Raw genomic sequence first — 21,804 nt, 5'->3', positions numbered from 1 at the left:
CGGCGACGGCGACGCGAATGACGCGGCGGCGCGGGGCGCGAGTTGACGCGCGGCAGCGGCGCGGCAGGGCGACGGTAATGGCGACAAAACGGCGCGCGGTGGCGGTGGCAGAGCGAGGCGACGGCGACGCGGCGCGGTGATGGCGACACGACAGCGACGGCGCCGGTGCGGGCGGGGCTCGAGGCCGGCTAGGGCGCGCAGTAGTGGGGAGAAAGAGAGCTGGGATGGCTAGAAACCAAATCGAACACCTAGGGGCTAATGAACAGTGCTAGCCAACTATTTCTGATTTTAGAGGGTACTTTGCAATTAGGAACTTGGTGCAATATCGATCTACATATCGAATTAAATACTCCCATAATTCTATTATATATATAGAGAGCCCAGTGTATTTGAATGATCATCATTTCATGTGTACTCATATTATGGCACCCACCTACATTATTCAAATATTTTAATATTTGATAAAATAGGTTAATAATAACTTTTTGTTTATTTGATTTTAATATCTTGTGCATAATTATTTGTAGGATTAAATATATTCTCGTAAATTATATCTATTGCTTAAATGTAGTTCTTTTCTTTACTTTTTTTTGTGATCATTTATGGTTTGGCAAGCAATAGGAATCATAACAACCAGCATGATGCAAAAGTTTTAAAAAGTTCGAAATTTTAGTGATTTTTATTATCGAAAATTTTCAGGGTGTTACACAACCCGGGCGATAGGGAGGAGGTGCTTTGGGCGGGCCACTACTAGAAAACCATTTTTCGTGGCGGCCATTTTGGATTTTTGCTGGCGGAATTGGCAACCGCCACAAAGCAAAGGCCAGTGAAGATCAAGATCTTCGCTAGCGGTTATTGACCGCCAGCAAAAATAGATTTTTGCTGGCGTTGGCTTAAGACGGCCGCCAGCAAAAATCCATTTTCGCTGGCGGCTGTGTTATATCAGCTGCCAGCGAAAATCTATTTGGGGAAAAATATGCATGCATCTGCCCAGCCGCCAGCGAAGATTTGGAAAAAAGACAATTGATTCATTTTCAAAGTTCAAATCCAATTCACATACATATGGCTGCTCATTTCCAAATTCAAACACAGTACAAAATCATCATTAGCACAAATGTACACAGATCAAACATCACAACATGCAGAAAACAAATGTACACAGATCAATTCATCAGGAAACATGCAAAAAAAATTCGTGCCGCCGCCAGTCTCTTGTCGTCGCCACCTCACCATCGCCACTGCCGCCGCCGCCCCCTCCCCCGCGCCGCTGCTGCCGCCGCCCCCTTCCCCGCGCTGCTGCCACCGCCACGTCGGTGTCAGCGGCAGATCTGGCCTCCCCGGTCGTCGGGGCGGCGGATCTGGCCACCCCCGTCGTCGCGGCGGCCGGATCCGGCCTCCCCCGTCGTTGCAACTGCGGATCTGGCCTCCCCCAGCTGCCGCCGCCGGGCCCCTTCGTCATCGTCGCCCACTGGCCTCCCCCGTTGTCGAGGAGGCGGATCCGGCCTCCCCCGTCGTGGCGGCGGCCGGATCCGGCCTCCCCCAGCCGCCTCCACCAGGCCCCTTCGTCGTCGTCGCCCGCCGGCCTCCCCCATCGTCGAGGAGGCGGATCCGGCCTCCCCCGTCGTCGCGGCAGCCGGATCCATCCTCCACCGTCGTCGCGACGGCCCGCGGCGATGGATCGAGAGCTCGCAGATCGAGAGACGGAGACGGGAGAGAGGTGGATCGATAGCTCGCGGCGGAGAGGTGGAGGCCGCGCCCCGCCGCTGCTCCCGAGGCCCTCCCCGTTGGTCGATGAGGCGGTGGAGCTGTAGTGACGGGAGCTGGCGGTGGTGGGGAGAGGGAGAGAGGAGAGGGAGAAGGGAGGGAGGAGAAGGGGGAGGAGAAGGATAAGGACAGACTAGTACTCGGCGCGGGTGGTGGATTTTTATTGGCCTCAATTTTTTTTTTGTAGCGGTCTTCACTACCTGTTGCCAACGAAGATCACGTTTTCACTGGCAGACACCTAAGAGGTCCGCCTCAAAAAATAGAGGTTTTTTTATGGCGGACCTCTTAGCATGGCCGCTAGCGAAAATCGGTTTTCGCTGGCGGTCCATGGCCCCCCACCCCTCGATATATTTTTGCTAGCGGTTTTCGCGTATGACCGCTGGTGAAAATAATATGCCAACGCCATGAAAAATCGTTTTTTAGTAGTGGGATACTTGTGGCATGCTTTTCAAACTGCTAAACGGTGCGTTTCATGCGGAAACTTTCTATATAAAAGTTGTTCTAAAATATCATATTAATCCATTTTTCAAGTTTGTAATAATTAAAACTAAATTAAGCACACGTTATTATCACCTTGTTTTACGTGAAACACTTAATCTTTATCTTCATCTTCATCTTTAGGAGATTCAAACACCACCATGATCTACATGCACCATGGAGGGGATGCACATCCTCTGCAGTACTGCTGATGCAGTAGCAATGGCTGACATGTGGGCCCGGTCCCACACGTTAGTGTCTGCTATTGCATCAGCGCGCAGTACTGCAGACAATCCCCACTGCCATGGTGGAGAGCTTAATGAGATGAAATGGGTACTGACTAGTGGGCTCATTATTTTATTTATTTATTTGACACGCTGGAAAATACCATGTCAGCTATGATTAGGGGGGTAATTTGTTCGGGCTAAAAAGTTGGAGGTGTCAAATGTTTGGTTGTATAACTTAAAGAATTATAGTCTTACAACCTTATTTCATTGAACTTTTAGCATGATGTAAGAGCTGCTGAAAAAGTTGTTAAGGATTGAAGTGCAAGTGGCATTCTAATCCTTTACTTTTTCTATTCATATAATTTACTTTGCATGAAAAACATTATTAGGACACGTGTCATCTGTCAGCAAGCACCGGCCCTAAATCCGACGGTTCCCTTGCCAGAATCGTACAGAACCTCGAACGTGCGTTGGTTCACGTTGCCAATGATTCCAATGGCGTTGTCCGTCCCTGCTCCGGCGAAGGCAAGGCAGCCGTCGACCAGAACACCCGCCGGCGCAGCGAGGTCGATCGTGGCGCCGCCACTGAACGTCAGGGAGATCGTCGGCACGGTGACGTTGGCGTGTCCGGTGAAGTCGTAGCACGTGTCGAGCACGCCGCCGTTCGACGGCGGCAGGAGCCGGTACTCGGACATGGCGCTCCGGAACGCTGACCGGAGCGCCGCGTAGGCCGTCGCCGGGAGCCCCGTGATGACCGTGCCGGAGTCGATGACCATGCCGCTCGAGAACGCCGACGGCGGGATGGCGAGCGGCGCACCGCCGACGCTGATGCCGGTGAGCGTCACGATGTAGAACGTCGGCACCGAGGGGAGGCGGCGCATCGGCGTGAACGAGAAGCCGCTGGCCGCCGTGCTGCTGCTGCTGTTGGGCGGCGCGCCGAGGGTGAGGAACCCGGCGCCGCCGCTCGTCGGCGGGAGGCAGTACGAGAAGGGCCCGCCGAACTGGGACGACGTCTGCGACACGAGCGACTCCGGCGCGCCGCCGAGCCCGAGGAGGCCGTCGAACTTCTCGTAGGGGCCGTGCTGGTGGTCGCCGCAGCCGAAGCCGAAGTCGGCGACGAGGACGCCGGGCTTGAGCGTCAGCGTCTCCGTGCTGTACACCCCGGTGGTGGTGGCGCGGTTGCCGTACTCGATCCCGTACTCGCACAGCGCGGCGGCGCCGCCGGAGACGCCCGTGCAGCCATGGCCGTACGCGCCGGCCGCGAGCTTCCTGCACGCGTCGGAGTCGCACGGGACCGAGGCGTACGACGACGACGAGCTCGGGTCGAACAGCGGGTCCTTCTGGGCGTAGCACTCGCCGGCGCCGCACGGCTTGCACTGCACCCACGACAGGTCGCTGCCGGTGTCGATGAGGACGGTCTGCTGGACGGCCGGCGTGCCGATGCCGAGCGTGACGACGTACTCCAGCGAGTCGACGGAGTCGCCCAGGAACGTCGGGATGCTCGTGCCGCCGCCGGCGGAGTCCGACAGCGCGGTAGCCGCCGTGCGGCCGCCGGTGGCCTTGGTGACGATGTAGTTCGCGCGGGCGCGGTCGCGGCGGAGCCTCTCGGCGAGAGATGGCTTGCCGCCGCTCGCCGCCGATGGCGCGCACGGCCCGTGCCGGTGCACCAAAGGCACGGAAGCGCGGTTCGGGTCGGAACTCGCTGCAAATTAGTATGTTAGTTCCAAATTAATTGAGCTGCAAAAAATTGCTGCACTGAGTAGTACGTAGTTTCAAATTAAGTAAGTTCAGAAGAGATTAAAGGGCTGTTCAGTTTGCTACCATTTCCAATCATATCAAACTTTAGCATTATCAAATTATGGTAAAATTGAAGCAATTTAAACACATCCCAAATACTCTACCATATCTTATCATGCCAAAATTCTGAGGATTTTGAAATGATTTTCTACAACGGTAAATCTAATTGGAGAGGCCTCTCCAATTAGTCTTAACCAGAGACACCCACGTACTAGTACTTAATCCATTGAGTAAGTAGGGGAAATATTCCTATCATCTATACTGCAAATAAAATTCTCTCTTAAATTACTTATCCGATTTACAATCCGATTACACCGTTGTGTTCGTAATAATTAAATTTTTACAACAAGATCTCACATGATTATATTTTAATGAAAAATCACAAATTACTTTTATGATATGTCTAAATTACTTTTAGATTTCACTAAGTTACTTCTTAGAAATATAAAGTAAAGCTTAAAAGTAATTTACAATATTATAGAAGTAACTTATAAAAAAAAGAAAGTAACTTTAATTAATGCCTTTTTTCATTGAACAAATTATCATATATATATATAAGTTACTTTTAGATTTGATTAAAATACTTCCTATACATTCATAATGCTCTGAGGTGATTACTTTTATTATTTATTTAGTTAATTCTATAATTTGTGCTGATTAATTTAATTTCTATATAGAGCATGTTTTTATCTCTACAACGGATTTACTTCAAATGATATGCCAAAGTTACCTTCGTTTTGTTCTAAGTTACTTCTATGATATATGTAAATTACTTTTAGATTTTACTAAATTTACTTTTATATATCTAAGAAGTAACTTAGTGAAATCTAAAAGTAATTTAGACATATCATAAAAGTAATTTTTGATTTTTCATTAAAATATAATCATGTGAGATCTTGTTGTAAATATTTAATTGTTACGAACACAACAATCCAATCGGATCGTAGATCGGATGTGTAGTTTAAGAGAAAATTGTATTTAAAGTATAGGTGGATGGCGCCTCTTATAGATGGAGTGGTAGCTGGTTTAGACAAACCAGCTACCATTAGCTGTATAGTTACGTCCTTTCTACAAACTTCTCCACATTACACTATAAAAAAGAATATTTGGGCATTGTAGCAAACCAAACAATACCCACGCACTTAATTTTATCAACCAAAATTTGGCAAAGCTTGGTAATTCCAAATTTTGGCGTGGGTTAATTTTAGCATAAAGCCTAAAATTGAGCTAGAAAGATGTATACCACTTGATGTAGAGCACGCTGCTTCTGGTTCGAACGAACGAGCTGGCACGACTGCAAAGTTGTTCAGATTTACTGCAAGAACGATCGAATAGTAGCTGCTGCACAAGAGGATGCACAATAGCAGATGGTAATAAGCCATGGTATTAACTGTTTTGCTTTGGTCGATCCGTTGATGAATCACATAATATAATCATGGTCAGGTTTCACTATTTATCGTGCAATGCGGTGAATGTTCTAGCTTGGAGGTATCGACGGCCAACGAAGAATCCGCGGAGAAAGCTAGACAAAATTGCCTTGTTCTACATGGACAAATCTATGTACGTACACGTTATTGTACCAGCCGTCCTTGGTAATGTGTACGTCACTGCTAGAAAACCAATTTTTCCAAGCGGCCAAAACTAATTTTTACAGACGGGAGGGAGCTCCGCCTACAACACAACGACTGTGAAAATCGATGATTTTCGCAGTCGGGGTAACGGCCCGCCTGTGAAAATGCAAAAATACGAAAAAAAAATCGCCGCACTGCCGCCACCACGCGCCTCGCCGCCCCCCTCCTCCCCCGGCCGGATCTGAGAGGGGAGGGGAGGGGAGCCGCTGCCGCCGCCGTTATCGCCGCCGCTCCATGCCGTCGTCGTCGTCGCCGCCGCCAGCCTCCCCCCTCCCTCCTCCGGCCAGATTTGCGAGGGAGGGAGAGAGGGGAGACGCCGCCGGCCAGCCCGCCGCACCGCGCGCGTCGTCGCCGCCGCTCCACATCGCCCCGCGTTGTCGTCGCCACCGTTGCCCCCACCGGCCTCCCCCCCTCCCTCCTCCGGCCAGATCTAGGAGGGAGGGGGCGAGGGGAGACGCCACCGGCCCCCCCGCGCGCGTCGTCGCTGCCGCCGCCGCCGCCGTCGCCCCCACCGGCCTCCTCCCTCCCTCCTCCGGCCAGATCTGGGAGGGAGGGGGTAAGGGGAGACGCCGCCGGCCGCGCGCCCCGCGCCGTCGGCCCCGCTGTGCCGCCGGAGATGAGAGGAGAGGAGAGTCAGTGAGGGAGAGGAGAGGAGAGGAGAGGAGACTGAGTCAGTGGAGGGAGAGGAAGAGAGAGAGAGAGTTGAGTGGTGGGAGGAGAAGATAAGGGTGGGTTTTTTTTTTGGTAGGTACGATTTTTGCAGTCGGACCATATAAGGTTCGCCTACGAAAATCTATTTTCACAGGCGCCGCTTAAGTAGTCCGCCTGCGAAAATTTTCGCAGGCACCGTTTAAGTGGTCCGCCTGCGAAAATAGATTTTCGCAGGCGGACAGCAAACTTCCCCCGATTTATATTTTTGTAGACGGTCATTTGGCTATAAGAGTCATGTCCGCCTGCGAAAAAAAGTCCTTACGTTGGAAAAAATGCGTTTTCTAGTAGTGCGTCTAGGTTTTACCCCATCTGTTCAGCAATTGCAATTGCGATTCACCATCTTTAGTCCCGGATTCTCGCTCCTGGTTCGTTATCGGGGAGTAAAGTGGGCTGCGAACCGGGAAAAAAGAGGGGTTCTCTAGCAGTACGTACATGTCATGAGTGCCATCGGAAACGTCATTGATCATTTGTAAATTAAAATGCTAGATTTATATATATGTTATTAATGGTCGATCAGCTGAACACCTGAATGTACATGGGTCGACGGATATATCTGTCCTTTGGTTCTTAACGTATTACAATGTTAACATTTACATGTACGTGTTAAATTATGTAAAATATGTAAAAATATAAGTCATGCTTAAAATACCTCTAATTATAAAAAAAATCTCAGCAGCATAAATCATAATTAAAAAATATAACACGAATATTCAAATTGACATTTAAAAGTTAACGACGTCATATTTTAAAAACATAATAAATTATATCTCTTCAACTTATAGCCCCCAATAACGATGTATAATCGTTGTCTTCTTTAGGCATATGGCACACAAAATATAGAATTGTTTCTTTCATAAATTATCTACTCTACTTATATCTTCACAGCTTTTAACATTTTGTATCCTACATATTATAAAACGAAGTTACAGGAGAACAGAGGGAGCCCATTGTAGCAGTTGGCCTAGACACTTAGATGTTCGGCCCAGGTCAATGCTGGGCGACTGGGCTGGCCTCGTGGGCTCGTGGACCGTTCACTGGAAAGTCGTACAACGGCACAGCGTTCGGACCGTTGCTATCGCGGGCGGAATTTTTATCATTTTTAAATTTTTATTTTTTAATATTTACAGAAATATTATACCGGCGAAAATATTTACAGAAATAGCGGCAAGGTGACTTGTGTGACCAGACACTAGAGGCCTCTGAGTGCGCATGCGAATTTTGCATGCGGCGAAAATTACATTTACCTAGCACAAAATACACACACAGCGCCGTATGCCGCGTCACCTTGCCGCCCTCTATTTATGCGGCATGATAAATACTTTTGCCCGTATAATATTTCTGTAAATATTAAAAAATAAAAATGAAAAAAATGAAAAGAAATTCTCGCAGGCGAGGTCTTTGCTGGGAAAAATTCAAATCCTGAACAAATTTCGGTTGAATCTGAAGCACTTTAAACAAATTTTAATCAAATTTGAAGAATCCATCGAATGGATCCAAAAATTTTTGGTTGGTTAAAAAAAATCCAGAAGAGCCCAAGGTGGGGAGATCTTCAACCATGCTACCCCGCCGTCCAAAAATATATTAACCTAGTACGTGATATAACACATTTTAATATTACGAATCTGAACAGGTCGCATATCCAAATTCATAGTACTATATTTTAAAACGGGGTAGTATGCAGCACCTTGCGTGGTGCAAGTATTGCTCTCTCGTAGTTATTTAAGATGTGCCGCATCTAGTACTATATTTTAAAACGGGGTAGTATGCAGCACCTTGCGTGGTGCAAGTATTGCTCCCTCGTAGTTATTTACTTGTCACTATTAACCATCAATTTTAACTGTCGAAGTATTCCCTTCATTCTAAATTAAACCAAATTTAGATATGAGATGAGATATTATCTAGTACTATAATAAATTTAAACGTATACTTATATAGATTTGTTATACTAGATAATGTTATCATATCTTAATAGGGATATGTCTGAATTCTTATGAACTGCATGTCGAAGTACGCTAGGACTGCTACTACTGTAATCTTACAGTATATGGTCGGCCGTGTGCGGGTAATATCTTTGATTTGTTCTTCTCATCCGCACGTCTCTCTCTGTCTCTCTCTCAAATCACTTTCTCTGAACGTTCAAAAAAAAATCAATCTCTTTTTCTCAAGAAAGTACATATTTTACTATCTTAATTATTGCTTTCTAAGATATTATCTCCCAGTCCCCAGAAAAAAGAAACAACAAAAAAAAAAGTCGAAGCAAGAAGGAACAACACACATCATCTTGTCTTGCGCACAACAATAAATTGCACTATCGGATTAAGTAATACTCCCTCCATTTCACAATGCAACTCATTCTAACATTTTTCATATTTATATTAATGTTAATAAATTTAGACATACATATCTATATAGATTCATTAACATCAATATGAATATAGAAAATGTTACGATGACTTACATTGTAAAATGGAGAAATTACATACATAGCTACGCAATACTAGGCTTATATTGTTACACTTACGCCGGCCCTGCTGCAAAGCAAGCAAGTCAAATCTCTGCATGTGCGATGAGCCTCTCGCACTAGATATCATATACGTGTAGATGTAGTCGCGGCCCAGTCACTGCCAAGTGCCAACGTGAATCAATCGTCTGCTATATTAGAAATTAGATTGACCGCACAGCAAATCTCCAAGTCAATCAACGAATCTCTTGCTAAGTCTTGTTGGATTCGCTCTCGTAGTCTCGTGTACGTTTACGGGGTAGAACTACTTCGCATGACTGACCGCGACCATTATTATTCAGCAAGGGGCAATTTCACACTCTCAGATATACTCCATGTTACATGATGTACTCCATTCGTTTTAAAATAAATCAATCTACTAAGATATATTATAGCAATATAAATCTCAATAGGTCTCATATTCTGCACTAAATTGAATTAATTTGGAATGGAGGGAACAATAATTAACTTTGTAAAGCCGCCATCCTATTCCATGTTACTCCCTGCATTTCAAAATGTTCTAATCTAATATGGGATTAGATTCATCCTATCCATATTACTATGATATATCTAATCGTATATATCTTAGGATGTACTGTAATATTTTGGGACGAAGGGAGTATAATCTCCCATGATTGACGAGGTCAGTCTCCTGAATCATATGGGGTTCTGGATAATGTTTGGAGTTTGACTGTAGGAAGCTGTAGTTGGGAGTTGGGACTTGAGCTTGCAGCCTTGCAAACTAGGCTGAAAACGAATGATGTAAAGCAACATGGGAGTTGCATATTGTGGATAGACTCGCGACTGGAATCCAACAAGTCTGCAACTGCCCCTGTGAGTCTCTGTCTCTGCGAATAAGTCCTTTTAAGAAAAAAAATAATAATATCATTACTACTGTAAAACAACATGGGAGTTGCAGAAGATAGCATTCAGACCTCAGAAAAAGGGTTGATGAAAAACGGAATGTCGATGAAACTGTAAAACAACATGTGTAAATTCAATATGGGAGTTTGCGCAAAATATATGTCTTTGGTATGCTAATTAATTAGAGGCCCTCATATAAGTCTCCTTATTAATTCTAGAAAAATAAAGATAGCAATTCTCACATTAATTAAGGAATAAGAAATGACCACACTAGCCTATTAAGGGAGAAACATCTTGACGTTGATATATAACTCAGATTTACATGCATAAATTCAAGCCTCTTCATTCTTGATCGATAAGAGTAGTTTTATCATTTTTGAAAACATACTAAGAGGTGTCACATTTTTTTAGTATTAATTTGTGTATATTCTAGTACCTCAACACTCATGTACTAAGAAGTACATACCAATATTTATATTATAAATATGATATATCTCAATATCTTCTTAAAGAATATATTAAAAAATTTCTATCCATAATCGCAATATTGCAATGACCGGGTCCAATGCAGTTACTATCTTCTGTTTCTTTGATGCATACATGCATGCATGGACTGATTCCACTATAACCTTAAAAGGCTTATAGGGACATGCATGCCTTCATTAATTTAGAGTCTAAATCAACTATGTATGCTGTAATCTACAAGTTGCAGATCACACTGTAAGTACATTCACAAGTACAATAAATTGGGCAATATAATGTAGGCCATGATAGCCAACAAGTAATAAGAGTTGTTCTGCATCACGGATAAGGGCTGATAAAATGGATACAAATTGGCATGTCCAAGTTGCATGAAATTGTGATGTAGGCAGTACTCCTTCTATTCTATATAGCAAGGTAATTTAGTTTTGGCAAAATTTGCTACAGGTGATTCAAAAAACATGTAGTTAGCCACGGAACAACACAAAGATGTAAATTGGTTAGCTATAGAACACCACAAAAGACTGATAAATAGCCACTACACACCCGAGGTATTACTTTATTATTTCCGACAACATGGAAAGAGAAACAATCAAAATAGACCAGATTGCCCTATGGGCCTAGCTAGGTCAATGAGAGCTTTTAAACTCGTTGGGTCCATAGACCACGTGTAAGTAAACTATTGGCCAATATTTGAAGGATTTATTATGTGGGCCAAGAATGCCAACCTCTCCTTTATTTTCTCGTCCTCTTCCTCCCGATGAGACACACCGCGCACAGTGCATGCGCCACCGACGCTGTCTTTCTTTGCCGCACCGGCGGGCTCGTAGGCCATCGTGGGCAGGGCATCGATGCCCTGGGCGGCGAAGGCCCTAACAACGCCAACCACAGAGACGAACACGCACAACAGCAGCAGCGCGACACGCATGACATGACAATGCCGTAGCAGGCACACTTCTCGCCGTCGCGTGGCACCGCTCCAGCTCCACTTGCCTACTCTGCTGCGCTATGCTCTCTGCCCGCACCCTCGTCTTCCTCACCACCGCCACCGTGGACACTCTACTGCTTCCACCGCCTCAAACGGAAGCTTCTTGATGGTGTGTGACTCTAGCATAAGCAAAACAACACGGGGGCATTTCAGTACTTTCAACGCTCTCTCTCTCTGTTTCCACTCTTTTGTAGTGTCCTATAGCCAATTCACGTCTTTGTGGTGTCCCATGGCTAATTACACTTTTTGAGTGTCTTGTAGCAAATTTTGCCTTTAGTTTTTTCCTAAGTTGAAGTAATCAAATTTTGACCAAATTTATAGAAAATTATTAACATCTACAATACTTAGTTTAAGGTGGATTTTAATGAAACTAATTTAATGGTGTACTTCCTCTGTAAAAAAAACAGAATGCAATGGTACTATTCAAATTTTGTCCAAAAAAAACAAGAAAATCTGCAGCACCTTTTTAAATTTCTCTCAATATTACCCTTAACCACCCTCTCACTCAATTAATGAGGAGCATTCAAATGATATTTCCCTTACTATTTTGTCTTTAGAATGCTACATTTTTTCGGCAGATAGAGAGAGTAGAAGTTATTGCGTTTTCCATTAACTTGGTTAAAGTGACTTATGACAAAATTAAAACACTTTACAACATGACATAGAGTGAGTATATATACATCCATGGAAAGAAAGGATCGTGTAAAAAAACGATCTTGATGTTCACGTGATAAGAGTATGTTACACTGGCATGTCAGAGTACATACATTTTGGCGGCAGGAACAAGCTTGAAATTAGAGTGAAAGTGTAGTGCTTGATTGTTTGCTAAAGCAATAAAAATTTGAACTGGGCGGACTCCTTTGAACTACAAAATTATTAAAAGAATAGGACAAATGTAGAAATATAATGTCCAGCTTATTGGATTTCTGTTGGAATTTCAAAACGTGGGAAAGTTTCGAAACTTACTTTCCTTCCAAATTCCTCTAGTACAGCCCATTCCATAGGAATTATAGGAATTTTTCCATATAATTTATTCCAAAGGACTTTATAGGGTTTTTTTTTTTGTTATAGGATACAGGTACTCTAGACTTTTGATGTTTTTCCTTTGTTTCAAGGTGACCTGAAACTGAATTTGAAGGGCATAAAACTAAAATCACTTATCTACAGAAATATTATTATAAAACATTATTGAGTTTAGTCAAGTAAAATTTTAGAGAAAATGGGCACACCATGACAATTTTGCAGAGAAATTAATTAAGAAAGTATATTTATAATGATGTGCTTGTTCCTCTCTCCCTCCCCCATGCCACCTTACAAATTAAAAGGGGCCACACAAATTGAAGCAAAGACATTGGTGTGTAAAAGTATCTTGGTTGTGTGCCAGTTGACGGAGGCCGAAGATGCAAGTTATTTTCATTATAAAAAAAGGGTCTAAAAGTATCTATAACCAATTAGAACCAAAAGTGCAAATTGAAGCATATGCAACTCATCACTAGAAAATCACAGCACTAGTAGTACTATTAATTTACTGGCATGTAACGTTGTGGATAGGTGCATAGTGCCAAGCAAGATAAATTGATTACTGGATTTTGTATAGCCTTGTCGAAAGTAGATGCTTCTTGGAAGAAAAATAAATGGAGATTTTGATGAACTCTGAAACAAACACTTGCAACCAACCAATCCATGTATTAATTTATTCTTCCCTTGAATACTCCATACAGTGCGATGTCAATTCTTGTTTTAATTGAGTCAATAGAACCGTTGCAATCGTGTTTATGACCTAGCAAGTGATGATTTTGTTTTACATTTATTTTTTACGATAACTAGTAGTGATTTATATAATGATCAGTATTAGTAAGTAACAATTAATCAATCATGTCTCGCATTTGATAAGAGTCTACCTATAGCACATTGGATAATTTTTAGAGGGGAAAAAACTTTCACGCTAACTAATTATAGTATAAATAAGAGATAATCCATAAAATGCCATTGATAAGCGTCCAAGTCCCAGAAATGCCATCGACAAGTGTGAGTTCCAAGAAATGCTATCGTACAAACGATTTTGTCCCAAAAATGCCATCGCCGTTAGGGTTCCGTCCATTCCACGCCGTTAAGTTTTATAGGATGAACAGTGTATTTAACGGCGCGGAATGGACAGAACCCTAACGGTGATGGCATTTTTGGGACAAAATCGCTTGTACGATGGCATTTCTTGGAACTCACACTTGTCGATGGCATTTCTAGGACTTAATGCTTGTCAATGGCATTTCATGGATTATCTCTATAAATATAGTGTAGACTAGGATGTAAATTTATTTTAGATATTAAAACTTGCACTGGCTTGATAGGTTGCGCAGGTAATTAAGTAGGAGGGTGCAGGTTTGAATCCTCCTATCTTCGTATGCACGAATCTTGGAGCAGATCCAACGGCATAAAAATCAAACGTTTTTCTCCCCAAAAAACTGTCGCAAAATGCCAGCAAAAGGAAAAAAAAAGAAACATATTTTAAAAAAGAACATCTTTCTATTGGAGGAAGTACGCACTGAGAATAATCAATTTACTGAACAATAATAATAATAAGTGACATAATACAAAGATCAATTAACACACACCCCTCGTATGCATCTCGTGCGGCTAAATTAATTAAGCTTTTTAACTAGCTAGATTCATTCTACGAGTTGATGACGTAGCACTTCTTCCTGATCTCTCCTTCCTCCCCGGTGAGCACCTGGACGTTGCCCATCTTGGTCATGGACTCGCCGAAGTCGCTGAAGAACTCGGCGTCGAACTTGCCGGTGGCGATCCGCCGCACGTAGTCCCTGGTGGTGGCGTCGGTGAGCAGCGACGCGTCGGAGGAGAAGAGCCCCCTCCGCTTCGCGACATGGCGGTAGTAGCTGGTGTCGAACGTCTTGTAGCTGCCCGGGTCCATCTCGGAGATCATGCCGGACTCGTCGGTGGCGCTCGCGCACCTGGCCCTCAGCCTGCCGGCGTACTCGCCGTCCAGCGACGGGTCGGCGTCGTTCTTGCCGGTGAAGTTGTAGAGCCTGCCGGCGTAGGACGGGCAGTGCGCCGTGCCGAGGGTGTGCGCGCCGGAGAGCACGGCGAGGTCCTTGATGTCGAGGTCGTTGGCGGCGAAGATCCTGAGGAGCGTCGCGATGTCGCCGTCGGCGGGTGGCAGGCTGGCGGCGGCCTCGCCGGCGGCGGACACCCTGCCGTCCCTCCTCCCCAGGGCGACCGGCCAGGTGGGGCCCCGCGCCAGCACGACGGCGTCGCGCGCCATGAGCGTGAGCACGTCGGCGCACGACACGGTGCCCGGGCACGCCGCCTCCAGCCTCGCCTTCACCCGCTCCACGGAGCCGAACCCGCGCAGGCTCTTGTTCGGCTTCGCGTCGCGCTCCGCCACGTTCCCCGCGGTGGAGCTGAGCAGCACGGACGCGTCGCACCCCTGAAAATTGCAAAAAAACACGACATCGATCGATCGATCAATCAATGGCGCCGCCGTGCACGCGACGCGACACGACGCCGGCGACCGGAGTACGTACCCGGACGAAGCAGTCGTGGAAATGGAGGCGGAGGAGCGGGCCGGCGAGGCTGGGGGCGGCGCCGATGATCTTCTCCATCTCGTCGCGGACGATGGCCTCGACGTTCGGGCACGTCTCGCGGTAGTAGTCGACGCGGAGCTGGTCAGCCGCCGCGGCCGCAGAGCCCGCGGCGACAAGCACGACGAGCAGCAGCAGCGCGACACAACACCTGGCGATCGCCATGGCCACGACACACAAATCAATAACCAAATTAAGCAAAGAATGTTTTGCTGCTCGATCTGCTGATGCTGCTGCTAGCTGCTGATCTAGATGGCTGGCTGTGGATGAGCATGTCCTCGCAGAGCTCAGTGTATTTATAGAGACGTGTGCATGACTAGTGACGCACAGGTGACAACCTGTACGTTTTTCCAGTGTATTTTCCCTGCGTACTTAGCTTAGGCATGTGCTTACCTTCCGGCTCTAATGCAATCAGCTCCAATAACAAAATCGCACATGTATGCCTCCTCAGACGTACGCGTTGTGGCGACGACGCGCGGCTCAGCTAGCCAGCAATGAACTAGTCAATACCCAAAAAAAAAAAACATTTTTTTTATTTTAGAAAAAACAGAGAGTAAAGGACGGCGCCGAGGCCAGTTCATTGGAGAGGGGATAGTAACATGATTCATGTATAAATGTAGTACATAATCTACACGTCTAATTAGCTAGGTACGACGATATGGGAAGGGAATGCATTAAGACAATAGATTAATCAAAGAGATATATGTGAATTCGTCAAGGGAATAACGTCCCATGTGCTTGGGGGCTTGCAATGATTTGGGGCTGTTCCTGCTTGATTGGTTAGCTGTGTATGTGTTGGTAGTAATATTAAAATATTATTATTATCTCTGTGTGATGAGGAGGAATTCTTGGGTGATCATGGAGATACAAAATGTAGGGGGTTATATATCTAAAAAAAATTAATTATACACATACGTAGCGTAATGTACGTGAAGGTTACGAAAGATGCATGTTCTCCGCAGCATTGGCCGGTAGGTTGACCGGGCGGCGTTTTTGGCTCTTTTGGGCGTCATTGGCCAAAGCGTACAGGAATGTTGTTTTGGAACGTAATTATTACGTACAAATTGAACAGGATGGTTCTGGAGCCTGAACATATTCCGGGATACCTGCTTGTATGTTGGATTAAGGGTTTGTTTGGTTTAATACTCTACTAAAATATTGGTAGTGCTAAAACCTAGACAAGTTTTGGCACTACTAATTTTTTGGTAGGGTAAAGTTGTATTTGGTTGGAGACCAATTTAGAACAAGCTTTAAGTAGAGTATAGAAAATATCAAACTAGACATTGACAATGCCAATGATTTGGCTTCAAGCCAAAGCCACCATATACACTGTTCAAACTATCAAAATATTGGTAGGGCACCGTTTTGGCACTAATCCAAAAAGGCTCTAAAGAAAAAGAGAGAAGAAAATGCAGGTTTGCTACTGGTTTATATGTGTGGTATTAAAATAGGCTTGACCGCTTGCAGTTGACGTAGCAGCTTGTTGGAGTAGAATGTATGCTTTGCATATGGGCTGAGGCCACAAATGCCAGGATGGCCGGGCCCTGTGTCGTTTTTCACAAGACAAGGATGGGCCCTATTTCAGCTTATAAGCCACAGAAAAAAAATGAATTTCAGAATTAATTTAAGTGATTTTCGTCGTATTTTATTTTCCAGCTAATAGTATGAGTACAGAAGACTTAGCCAAAAATCATCCCCTTTGTAATCGGATTTGTTAAATGCATTAAATATAAATTTAAAGATGAAAAACTTATCGATTTTGTATCGTTAGATCAACGCCTAGATTTATGCTAGGCTTCTCCTCTAACTCAGCGGTGGTGCCACGACTTTGACATGATACTTATGGATTAGGATCTAGGGTCACACCAATTTGAATTTTAATTTTTCAAACTAAAATGCTATGTAAAAACCACATCACGTACGTAAATCTAATCACCATCCAAACCGTCCTTGAGAGGCAAATTGCTATGGTTTTAACAGTTGTCTTGTCGGTTTTGCGTTTAGGGATGTAAATCAAACTTGTAGAATAGAAATTCAATGGAGTTTCATGGGCGTTCTGTACCAGTCCTTGGGCCACCTTTTCTGGAGATCCAGAAGGATTGTATTTCTGTGCATAATAAATTCTGAAGTGTTTAACGATTCTACTCAAATGCTGATTAGATTTGAAGAGATGATAGAGCCACAGTCCCAAGAAATTAACTTGAAATTGTTTTATGCAACCTAAATATTATTATATTGCTAATCAGAAAAATCATGTATGTGTTGTTGATTGTGGTCATGTGGTGGAATAGATTATAACAATGCAAATTAAAGAGCCATACTCAAAACATCACATGTAATATATTAAATTTCAAATGTGGCCACAAAATTTGAATTCTATCTTAAGGAGCAGAACCAAAAGCAGCAAATGTAGCTCAAGTGTTCGACATTATTCCTGATAGGGAGACAAGTACAGTAACGCACACAAAACAAGCAGGCTTGAAGCCTTTCAAACATTATTCCAGAATTCATATCGGGAATCAGAAGCACAAGAGTACCCATTATTCGCATCTGGCGTTCAGCAACTAGCCGGGACAAAACCGATCTTCTCCGCGGCGACGTCGTAGATCACCTCCGCCGATCGCTGCTGCGTGTTCCCGATGATGGACAGCGGCAAGCCGCCGGTGTCCATCGCCGCGAACGCGAGGCACCCGACGTTCTCGTCCAGGAAGATCATGACCCCGAAGAAGTCGAGCTCGAACACGGCGCCGTCGCCGAACCTGAACGACACCGCCGGGACGACGACCTCGCTCTCGCCGGCGAAGTCGTAGCACGCGTCGAGCACGTCGTTCGGCGGCGCCGGCGTGTACTGCTCCATGGTGAGCCTGAACCTGTCCCGGAGCAGCGCGTACGCCTGCGCCGGGAGGTAGGTGAGGACGGTGCCGGAGTCGAGGAGGGTGCCGCCGCGAGTGAACACGGCCGGCGGCACCGGCAGGACGTACCCGCCGATGTCGATGGAGACGAGCTCGACGAAGTAGAAGGACGGGAACTGCGGCTTCCGCAGCATCGCCGTGTACTGCGCCGCGCCGGTGTCGGTGGCCGGCGTCGCGCCGATGGTGAGGTACCCCGTCGTGCTGTTGCTGGACGGCAGGCAGTAGGAGAAGACGGCGCCGAACGACGCGGCGGCCTGCGTCGGCAGCGAGAGCTCGCCGCGGCCGAGGCCGAGGAGGCCGTCGACGCGGCCGAAGTCGCCGAGGTTGCGCGTGCCGCACCCGAACGGGAAGCCGGTGAGCGCCCGGGAGGAGGTGAGCGCGAGCGTGTCGCGCGAGAGGACGCCGGTGGTGGACGAGCCGTCGCCGTAGCGGACGAGGTAGAGGCAGGTGGTGTTGTCCTCGCTGCACAGGTCGCCGGCGGCCGCGCACTGGGGCTCGCCGCAGTGCACGGCGGCGTAGGTGGACGACTTGGACGGGTCGAACAGCGGGTCCTGCTGCGGGTGGCAGTGGCCGGAGGAGCCGCACGGCTGGCACTGCACCCACGACAGGTCGCTGCCGGTGTCGAAGATGAGCGCGGACGGCTGCGCCGGCGTGCCGAGGCCGACGGCGACGACGAACTCCAGCGTGTCGAGGTAGGTCCCCGAGCGGTCCGGGATTGTCACGGCCGGTGCCGGCGCCGGCGCCACCGACACGGCCGGAATGGGTGGCATGGCCGTCGGCGGCGACGCGTACGGAGCGAGGGAGGCGGCGGCCGACGCGGACGACGACCTCTGGAGGATGGTGCGCAGCCGTGCCCTGTCTCGGACGTGGATGTCGCGCGCCGCCGGCTTCTCGGCGGCCGAGTTTCGGATCGAGAGCTTGCGGCCAGATGTTGCGGCTGAATAATTTTCAGGTACTGGAGGCAAAATCAGAGGATGCCAAGAGGCGCTCATACAACTAGCTAGGGCTCTTTTTTGTTGGAGACTGAACAATTGAAAGCAATTAATCATGCAAAGCAAACTCACGCACACAAATTCATAACACCGGAAAATATATGTTTTGCTGTTCAAAAGGAAATAAAATCTTACTTGCGTTCTAGCATTTTTTTTTCGGATGTAGCTACCAAACAATGAACAGATTTTTTCGGTATTGCTATAAATATGGCGACACATTTTTTCTTAATTCTCAATCGAAATTTTTCTAAGCCTTTGATTGGCTGGAGCGCCGCTTTTTTCGGTGGCATAGGCCTCATCAATTGCATTTGATTGGCTCGTAGCACTGCTTTGACTGTAGCTCGTTGGCACATTCTTTCAAATAAGTAATCAATATATGTAATTTTCAATGCAAAATATAGAAATTACATTGCACTTACATTATAATTACACTTATATATATAATTTAGAGATTTACATATGTAATTTTGGGACTTATACATTATAAATACACTAAAATTACATATGTAATTTAGAGATTTACAATGTAAATATATGCCGACTATTTTTTGATGAAAAATATGGAGCTATAAATATAGTTACTCCTGATTTTTTTTAGGTGGAAAATTTTCAAACATAGTTTAACTTATACTCCATATGTTACTAGTATGTTTAGTTGGTTAGCACTTAGCAGTGTGGGCTTCCATGTTCAGTTGGTACTTGGTTAGCAGTGTGGGCTTCCGGGCGTCCGGCTGCTAGGCATAGGGCAAAAAACCGGACAGGTGAGTAACCCGGACGATGGCTTGGTTCACCGGTCCGACGGTCTGACCGGTGAACCGCCGGTTGAACCGCGGTTCAATAAGTTATTATATATAACATGCATATCTCCAAAACAAAACGAAGCAAAGGTGGGATGGTTAAGCCTACTCGCAGACCCAGGTTCTAATCCCCATTCCACCACCCTTTTCTATGCATTTTGTCGAAAAAAACAGCCGCGTGGGCCTGTAGGGCATGGACTGGGCCTTAACGTGGCCCATTAAACTCCTTTGTCTGGTCCAACCAAGCCGGTTTAGTCAAAACCCGCCCGGTTCAGCCGGTTCAATCCGGGTCGAATGCATGTCTGGTCTTTCAGTTGAAACGAACCGTGGAGACCTCTGGTTCCGGTTTTTTCTGGTCGAACAGCCTACCCGGTCCGGTTTTTTCCACTATGCTGCTAGGTCGCAAGTTTGATTCCCTTCATCCGCACGTGCTCGTGAATTTTTTTTTCCTCATATCTTGAGGTGATCGAATGGCTGAAAATTCGAAAGTTTAGAGACAAGAAAACTGATGAATTGTTTTTAGCCATTCCGTTTTATTTTTTCTCTTTTGCCACAATAATTATATCTCTTTGAACACAAATGTTTTCCTTTTAATATATGACACTACCAATTTTTGGATTTGACGTTTGAGTATTTATCTTATTGGAAAAAAGTAAATATCATTTGTTACTAAGTATATTGTGATATAATTTATAAGTGTAATTTTAACACGACTTACATTTGTTATATTTATACTATTTTTTCTATAAGACAACAATATCATATATTGAAAAAACAAAGAGTACAACTTCAAGCAATAAATTTTGTATATTTCTAGTAAATGTTGTTACAGAGTGTATAATATATTTGTAAATCCGAACATAACTATAATATCATAAAAAAGTACTATTCGAGCAAACAACTTATATAACATTATGACTCATGTAACATACTAAACATTCGAAAGATGCTTATGCTCAAATTTTAAAATGTTTGGGGAAGCGGTTGTTGATGCTATGGTGGCAGAGTTATTGGTTCACAGTTCACACGACTTTTAAGCACTCTGGAGCTAGTGTCTTGTAAGGCTACATATTTGTGAGTGGTTGCATTTTAGCATGTGTTAGGGCCCAGGGGGTACATTCATTGGTGTGTACACGAGTCTGGTGTAGCGTGTATGTTCATGTACACAAATGTGTTCCGTTTGATCACAATTTTTCATGTTCGAGTAACGTAATACTCCATCCATTTTTAATAGATGACGTCGTTAACTTTTGAACTCATGTTTGACCAATCTTTTTATTCAAAAACTTATATATGCAAATGTATACGATATAAATCATGCTTTAAATATTTTAAGTGATAAACCAACTCACAAAAAAATAAATTATAATTACGTAATTTTTTTAATAAGCCGAATGGTTAAATGTGTGATAAAAATTTAATGGTGTGTCATCTATTAAAAAACGGAGGTAGTATAAATAAGAATTTAAGTAAGATTTGATATTCATTCCATTGAAAGTTTGACACGTGCTAATGGCCGGTATACGTGCTCACTTCACGTGTGCCTCTTTGATTAAAAGATTAAAAAAAATCATTTGATGAAGAAAGGAGAAATATCGCATGCCGACCACAAATCGATCGATCGGATAATCCAAACGTTGTGCTTTCTGAATAGCTCGGGTGATCCCATATTTCCCATACCTGGGGACGTCAGGGGAGGGGAATGAACTTGATGACCATTGTATCCACGCAGCTCGTCGAGGCTGGCCGTCAGGTAGCGCCGCCGCGAACCGGCGAGAACGCCGCCGCTGAGAAGGCAGCTGATCAGCACGAGCAAGCACACCACCAGCGGCGGATGAGGCAACGCCATTTGGTTGATAGCTAGTGGCCAAAGCGATTTGGGTGATTATGGGTTCTTATAAAATACAGAGATACATACACAGTAGGCGTGGCCTCCAAGAGTGTGTTAATTACATTGGTCTTGGCCGAACTTATCTAGGGAGAAACTTTGTTGATGAGTACTACATTTGTCCTCAAATAAGTGTGGCGGTGGATATTCGTGTCTAGCGTTAGCGTTTGACCGTCC

The 21,804-nt window shown here is 45.3% G+C and overlaps 3 protein-coding genes across 3 annotated transcripts; all 3 read right to left on the bottom strand.

Annotated features, from left to right (window-relative positions):
- Positions 1-2,808: 2,808 nt before the first annotated feature.
- On the bottom strand, positions 2,809-11,379 carry LOC127776899 (aspartyl protease family protein At5g10770-like). Its single transcript, XM_052303467.1, has 2 exons — positions 11,223-11,379; positions 2,809-4,170 (listed from the first exon to the last, which is right to left on the bottom strand). The coding sequence occupies exons 1-2, from the start codon at positions 11,377-11,379 to the stop codon at positions 2,873-2,875; spliced, it is 1,455 nt and encodes a 484-aa protein (XP_052159427.1). The 3' UTR covers positions 2,809-2,872.
- A 2,599-nt stretch (positions 11,380-13,978) lies between these two features.
- LOC127777255 (peroxidase 1-like) lies at positions 13,979-15,301 on the bottom strand. The gene is made up of 2 exons (XM_052303825.1): positions 14,982-15,301; positions 13,979-14,884 (listed from the first exon to the last, which is right to left on the bottom strand). Exons 1-2 carry the CDS (start codon positions 15,201-15,203, stop codon positions 14,111-14,113), a joined length of 996 nt encoding a protein of 331 aa, XP_052159785.1. The 5' UTR covers positions 15,204-15,301; the 3' UTR covers positions 13,979-14,110.
- Positions 15,302-17,388: 2,087 nt separating this feature from the next.
- On the bottom strand, positions 17,389-21,588 carry LOC127778079 (aspartyl protease family protein At5g10770-like). Its single transcript, XM_052304728.1, has 2 exons — positions 21,420-21,588; positions 17,389-18,887 (listed from the first exon to the last, which is right to left on the bottom strand). The coding sequence occupies exons 1-2, from the start codon at positions 21,586-21,588 to the stop codon at positions 17,596-17,598; spliced, it is 1,461 nt and encodes a 486-aa protein (XP_052160688.1). The 3' UTR covers positions 17,389-17,595.
- Positions 21,589-21,804: the final 216 nt, after the last annotated feature.

The sequence above is a fragment of the Oryza glaberrima genome, chromosome 6 (genome assembly GCF_000147395.1).
Source record: "Oryza glaberrima chromosome 6, OglaRS2, whole genome shotgun sequence".
NCBI classification, from domain to species: domain Eukaryota; kingdom Viridiplantae; phylum Streptophyta; class Magnoliopsida; order Poales; family Poaceae; genus Oryza; species Oryza glaberrima.
The sequence above is the reverse complement of the archived record's forward strand: the minus strand, read 5'-3'. Positions and strand labels throughout refer to the sequence as shown.